The 7,119-nt window shown below is 40.6% G+C and overlaps 1 protein-coding gene across 1 annotated transcript in view; it reads right to left on the bottom strand.

Moving 5' to 3' along the window:
- Window positions 1-7,119, bottom strand: part of vegfba (vascular endothelial growth factor Ba) — a gene marked incomplete at both ends in the record, with an annotated part of 11,080 nt that continues 3,961 nt past the window's right edge. Inside the window, 7 exons of the mRNA XM_083914957.1 lie at window positions 1-22; window positions 415-645; window positions 2,658-2,741; window positions 6,113-6,145; window positions 6,241-6,314; window positions 6,409-6,605; window positions 6,688-6,739. Coding sequence (XP_083771083.1) covers window positions 1-22; window positions 415-645; window positions 2,658-2,741; window positions 6,113-6,145; window positions 6,241-6,314; window positions 6,409-6,605; window positions 6,688-6,739 — 693 coding nt within the window. The remainder of the gene's footprint in view (window positions 23-414; window positions 646-2,657; window positions 2,742-6,112; window positions 6,146-6,240; window positions 6,315-6,408; window positions 6,606-6,687; window positions 6,740-7,119) is intronic.

Here is a 7,119-nt window from a genome sequence, read left to right as displayed (position 1 = left end):
TCAAGTCCTCATGGCGTCACACCTGGAGCAATAAACGATAAAGAGAGGGAAGTTTTAGCGTAATTATGCACAATGTGAGTTTGGTGATAAAGTGGATGAAATTTCTCTTGACGTTCTAGTTCAAAACATTTTTTCCATCAAATTTACCCAGTTTGGGAGCAATTAGGGGTTCAATGTCTTGTTCAAGGGCACTTCAACATGTGGAAACAAAGCACTGACCCTACAATTAAAGTCAAACCACTCTGATCAGCTGTCCAACTTTCAGAGTCTCCGATTAGATATTTTCCAAATTTGTATTGGAAATGGATTGTGGGTTGGTTTACCACAACAGAAGAGCAATGGGAGTAAGTAAACAGGATTTTCTTGAAAAGTTAATACAACAGATTTTTATGTTTTGGTTGCATGTGGACTGACCTGCAGCGGTGAGGGTTGAGCTTCCGATTTTTCTGGCTGCAGCTCTCAGCTCTGACGGTGCAGTGACAATGACAAGACGTCGCATCCAGTGCCCACTTCCTCCCTCTGCAGGGGCGGCAACTGGGCCTCGGAGAAGGCGATGGAGAGGATGAGAGGCTGGTGGCTGGGGGTGATGGTGTAGGAGGAGGAGGAGGAGAGGATGGGGGAGGAAGACTTTGCGGAGCACGGGTCCTGGATGGAAGGAAAAAGGGTGTAAGAACAGTGAGGTATTGCAAAGTTTATTCAGTTATTGATGAACAACAACCTATAGGTATGCAACTGGCACTGTAAGGCTGCACTTAGGCACAGCGATGCTAATGTCAATGTGCTAACATGCTCACAATAACAATGCTAGCATGTTTAGCAGATATAATGCTCAAGATGTTCAACAGCTTAGTTTAGCATGTTAACATTTAATAATTTGCACAAAACACAGAGCACAGCTGAGGTTGAGGGGAATGTTATTATTTCATGGTAGAGCAAGATGAAACGTTAAAGGTCCCATATGATAAAAAGTTAGATTGTCTTTTTTTATTATTATGAAGCAGGTGAGGTGCTTTATAAATACTGTGAAAGTATCAAAATACTCGAAATGCACACGGGCCATATTCAGAAACTGTGTCTTTAAATGAGCCATCAGGACTTCTGTACGATTGTGATGTTGTGAAACGAAGCGTTTCAGACGGTGTGAATACAGGTATATTCAGACAGACAGACAGGATGAGAAAAATAATGTGTTTTGAACATTTAAGCGTGTAAACATGTTCTAGTAGAAACCCAAAATAGAAGTATGAACTTGAAAACTCACATAATATGGGACCTTTAAGGGTTAAGTTTTTAATTTATATTGAGGGGAGCATGAATGTTTTAACATTTCATGACAATTCATCCAATAATTATTAAGACACTTTATCTAAAAACAAAAACATCCACTTTATGGTGCTAAAATAAAAGGTCAGGGGATCATCAAGTCTGTAGCTTCACCCTGAGGGGACCATGAACAACACTCAGCTCCAGTGCTTCAGTGTGGCTCAAAGTGTTGGATGGACAGACTATGGAATCTATAATGGGTGTAAAAGATTTTGCTATTGATCCCACACAACGCCACTGGCAAGGCTAAAAATGAAGCGCAAGGCTTGTTTAAACATGCGATTCCAGTCTGAAACAAACCCACACAATGTAGTGTGTGTGGGAGATGTGTGACTAATGTGGGATACTGTTTTCTTTGCTGCCGACAAACGTTCTACTCTTTCTATTGGTCTGTGTTTCTGTCCGTTACCATGGCTATAGTCACTTAGCTGCCTATGAGGCTTTCAGTTTGTCCTCTAGACGCTCTGTACTTTCTCTGAGTCTGAGAAAGTTGCCTCCGTCAGTTGGTCCATTAACTGGAGCTGGTTCTGCCTCAGCCTTCCCCGGAGGCTGGCGGCTTTAATGAAGTTACTTAATGAGGCAGAGAGGGGCCATCTTTATTCAGACCCCGATGACCACGCCTGTCGCTGGCATGGACAGAGGAGGTGGCATTTGGGAGCAAATTACACAGATTTCATCCCTGCCAGAGTCTGAATAAAGCCTGTTCTGAGTGATGGATGGGTGCTGAGGGACATTACACCCAAACCGAGTCACCTCTGCCCCCCCCTCCCTCCAGAGGCCGGAAATGACTGACAGCAAGTTGAAGGGGAAGCATAGTAAGAAAGAGAGCCAGCTCGTTTATCCTTCACTGCTCAGGGCTGAATCATGGGAATTATGGTACATGTGGCAGAGAGACGCCCTAAACTCACCTGTTCCTCTCAGATCACAGTAACACTTGGTGAATCCTTTCAAAATGTTTCTATTGTCCTTGAATGAAACTGACCTTGTTTACAGTCATGAATTATATAATATGTAATAAAACTGAACACAGTCAATGCAAAGATACAAATGAATAGTTGCTACATACTCTTTTATTATTGTTATAAACCTGGTGTTTTGCAGTCTCAGAGCTGTGTGTGTGTAAGTGTGTGTGTGTAAGTGTGTGTGTGAGAGAGAGAGACCTTGACTGCTGTGTGGCTGTAAAACCAATTGTCCTTCAGTAATAATATAGAACAGATAACCTAGTTTTTGTTCTAATCCAAACATTGAGTCTGAGGCTGACTGTATCTGGAAAAACAGAAGCAAACATCAATTTAAGGCTTGTAATCAATGTGTGTATTGAAGATTTGACATACGCAGCTCTGATGGCTCCAGTTGTCTTTTGTCTGGACTTTCCTCTCTCCTTTTTCTTGTCTGTCCTTGTTGTCTTCAGATAGGGCCTGGGAATATCAGACAAATTGAATGTTAACACATTAAACAGTCGGGAGTTTAAAAAATGTGAATATATATTGAACGTAGCCTTATGTGAACCCAACGTGCTTCATGTCCCAGGTACATTTCTGTATTCTTTGATCGGACAGTTTCTGACTAAAGTCTTGATATCGCCAATTTTCGTCATCTCAGGAAAAGTTCAGCTTTTAAAATTTGAGAAGTTTGGATTATTTTGTCTGATGATAAAAGGGTTTTGTGGAAAAACAAGTTCATATTACTCAAAGGAAGGTATCAAAAGACAGTATGTTATTTTAGTATTGGTACCAGAAGTCAGGTTTCATATGTGCTCTTATTATCTATTTATTATTATGTCAAACACCACCCGGCCCCAATATATTTCATCTGCAAATGTTAATTTCACAAAAACACGTAGCTTTTAAGTAATGCCTTAAAACAAACATGTAGGCCTTCGAAAAACACATAAATCTCCTTTTCAAAATAGGAAGCTCACAGCAGTGACTTCAGAGAGCTTCACATACTGCACATCCTGTTGTATAGGATCTCTAACATCAATATATTTCTTTAAATTTTATATTATATACCGTATAGTATAAGTACCTTATGATATTTGTCTGTTATCTATATTTGATTTTGCAACTTTATCCATCTTTTCATCACTTTCATTTTCCATATACATAGGTTCTCTTAGCTACTGATATACTTAACATATATACCTTAATAAAATATATATACTACTAGTTTGAGCTAAACGAAAACTCCAAGGCACTAAAGGAAGACAATGAAAAACGATGAATTATTTGGACAGATATCAGGATAAAACTTAAGCAAAGATAACAGTAACACAATACAAATACAATAAACGAATCCTGGGCTACTCGGAGTTTGTTGTTAAGTCAAACTTATTAATATTAGCCGCAATCATTTGAAGTCTTTTAAAGTACCAAAGGGAGACAATGATAAGATAAATTATGGATAACTGGATGTTTTTGATACCAGTATGTATATTTTAAATGTTTTAGGACCAGTACTCAAGTGCTGTACTCAGATACAACTTGTACTTAAAGGAGTACTTTGCTTCTACTCCATTATATTTCAGAGGGAAATATTATACTCAAATCCATAACATTTATTTGGCAGCTTGAGTTACATGTTTCTTGCAGTAAAAGATGACCAGGAGGCTCCAATAATCACTGATTAGTATTTTGTGACATCCCCTGCCAAAACATTGATGTCTGAGTAGGCGATCAAGAGAAGAGAGAGACATCTCAAACAATTGAGAAGAAGTTCTGGAAACACTCATTACTGTAGCTTTGCACTTTTGAGTCTCTGAGCTCTGACCACATTCCTTCTCATCACTTTGAGTCTTTATTGAGCACAATCTGTTGTACTTTAATGTATGCTGGTAGCCTCAACAGCAAAGTGCATGTGCTTACAGCTTTGGTTTTTGTCTTTAACGTCCCTGTCGCTCTAATCCCATCAGCTTTAAACCACATTAAACTCGATCAAATTATGGGGACAGCGTAGCTCTGTCAACATTAACCGAGTTAGTGCTGCTGTTGTCTCAGGAGCTCTAATTGACTATCATGGATGCGTGACTCTACTCCCGTCTGTGAGGGAGCACATGGCAGGGGAGATAAAATCATCGCTATGGTGACAACAGGATGCGGGCCGTCCCAGGGGATGCTGGGAGAGAGTCACACAGATGCCAACTCACTGAGGGGCACACACACAGAAACAAATATTCTCACGCACACACATGAAAACTTTCACACACATTTATACCAACGCGTAGAGGATGTACACAAATGCGCAAATAAATGCAGAGATTCGGCAAACAGTCACACAGACACATGAAACCTGAACAGGGTAACATACACACACATACATTGGAATCCTTTATTTATGTCCACATCCTAACAGGAAGTAGGAGGACATAAACATTAAAGATGCAATCATATGATTGTGTGGTCGGACCTGCCAGTATGAAGTACACAAACAAACATCAGGGATCCAACTGAAATGTTCCTTCCACAGTGTACAGCTGTCAGTCCCAACTGAACCTCAGCAAACAGTACGGCGTCTATCGCCTGAGCTGGATGGTCAGTTTATGATGACTTCAGTCAGAGATTTCTAATGAACCGTAACAGTTTGCTATCATGTTCTAGTCCACTGAAAACAAATCTGAAGCTCTAAAATCAACCTGCAGAATCTTTACATTAAGAGGTATAGTCAAGCCCCAACCACAGCGATTTCCTGGTCGATCCACTAGGGGCAGGTTTCATAATAGAGCAGTTTCTCATTGACCCCCATATTAAACAGTTTTTTTTTCACAGCATAATTAAACCTGTTTAAGACCTGGTACAAAAAACATTCTAGTCTGTATGTTTAGGTCATATCTCCATGACAACACTGAGGGGGATGAATTTCTTTGTACCAGGCTAGTATTTATTTTATTGGAGGTTAAAATTCATGAATAATTAGGGGACACCTGGCCCTCACTTCACCTCTGAGGTCTACGTCAGCCAGATGGACGTATCTCCCTCCCCAACGTCACATCAGTGCAACTGGCGACTGGATCAAGTTCTGAGAACGGACCTCGACGGAGATGCTACGTCCATTTTTTATGCAGTCTATGGGTATAATATGTAACTTTCTGCATTAAATGTCTAAAAATGACAAGACCAATGTTATTTATTTTGTTGAGTTATATACGTACATTATTCCAAACATTTCCACCAATGTTAAAACCCATTTAAGGTTATTCAAGGTCCATTAATGATTGTCAATGCTGTCATATCCCCTTTGTGTCAACAAAACTTATGATACTCATTTAAGATCTTGGTAGTTTTTGACTATATATTTTAACCAGATGAGGATTTTAGTCATGACACGTCTAGATGTTAAGTTATCAGAGAAGAAAGCTGAGCAGATGTTAGCTCAGCTCACAGACCCTCTAGGACATCCGGTGAACAGGAGAAACACTGATGTTGTTTTATTCAGGGTTCTTAATCATTTTAATCACCAGATCCGTTGGTTTTGGGGAGATGAAAACCTCTGCAGATAAGTCAGCGCCCGGTAAAAAAAACGTAAATACCATATTTGGCTTGTTGGGTTGAATGGAAACAGTTGTTAACTGAAAAACTCCTGACGACCTCCTCCTCATCAATAAAATCATCAGCAGAATGTTAAGAGCATTATTAGTGGGCATGGAGTCACAGACAGGCTTTTATAAAGTCATTAGAGATGATGGAACATGACGTTTCACAACAACAGCCCACTCACACACAGTTAAGCAAGAAAAGATGAGGAGTTATCAAAATGGTAAGAAGGGAGAGAGGTGAAAAACAAAATGTGTTACCTTGTAGGTGTTGGCTGGAATTGTTCTTTTAATCTGCACACAGACAAAACAGGCGGCGTGAGTATGAAGGTGCACTGAGGTCCATGAACAACAGGTACACCGTGAGCTCAGAGAGTGTGTTTTATTACCTGCACTCACACTGGCTGTGCTCCACGAACGGCAGCTCAATGAGCTCGTGTTTCATGAAGGAGGTTTTCATCAGCTGCACACAAATCAGAAAAGATTCAGACATCATCTCCATGTTTTCAGACAATCATCTACACCGAGGCAGGTAAAGTGTGTGTCTGCGTGTATACCTCCATGGTGAGAGTGTGTGTGAGCGAGGGAACACACTCCAGGGCCTCGTCAGCACAGCAGCCACCACATCGCCTCACTGACACACAGGACGGGACGAAGAGATGGTGCGTTGCCCCCGGCAACTCCCGCCAAACCTCCACCAGAGTGTCCCTAGGCTCACAGCCGCTCCGAGAATAAACCTCCAACCACCGGCGCACTAAAAATAAATAAACACAGTCATTATTGTTTTTTCTCTCTATCAGCTCCATGGAGTAGTGCAGGGTTCTTTGGGAGCATACCTTCTCGACCTTCCCTGGATTTTGGGGAGTCCGCTGGTCGCCAGTGAGCGAGCTGGCGAGAGAAATAAAAGCAATGAGCTCATGTGAAAAGCACTGTTTCAATAAGTTTAGGGTTTCCTGGTCAAGCTGACCTGTTAGAGAGCATTCAGCACTTTGGAGTCATGAAAAGTGGTAAGTGTTTAAATTTTAGAAAGTGAAAAGGCGGGTTAATTGGTACTTTGGTAGGTTATCATCAAAGAAAACTATCATTCTCTGTATTTAAAATACAATGCATATAATAAATATATCTGCTGTTATTCATAAATAATCAAGATTTTGTTTTATGAAGTAACCATTATTCAACAGTAATCTTACGAAAAAGCCATTGCCTGAGACCTCCTGTTCGACATGCAGTAAAAAACTGCTGGAGCATATCCACAAATCAGTGTATTT

This window comes from Echiichthys vipera, assembly GCF_963691815.1.
Source record: "Echiichthys vipera genome assembly, chromosome: 6".
Lineage (NCBI taxonomy): Eukaryota > Metazoa > Chordata > Actinopteri > Perciformes > Trachinidae > Echiichthys > Echiichthys vipera.
The sequence above is the reverse complement of the archived record's forward strand: the minus strand, read 5'-3'. Positions and strand labels throughout refer to the sequence as shown.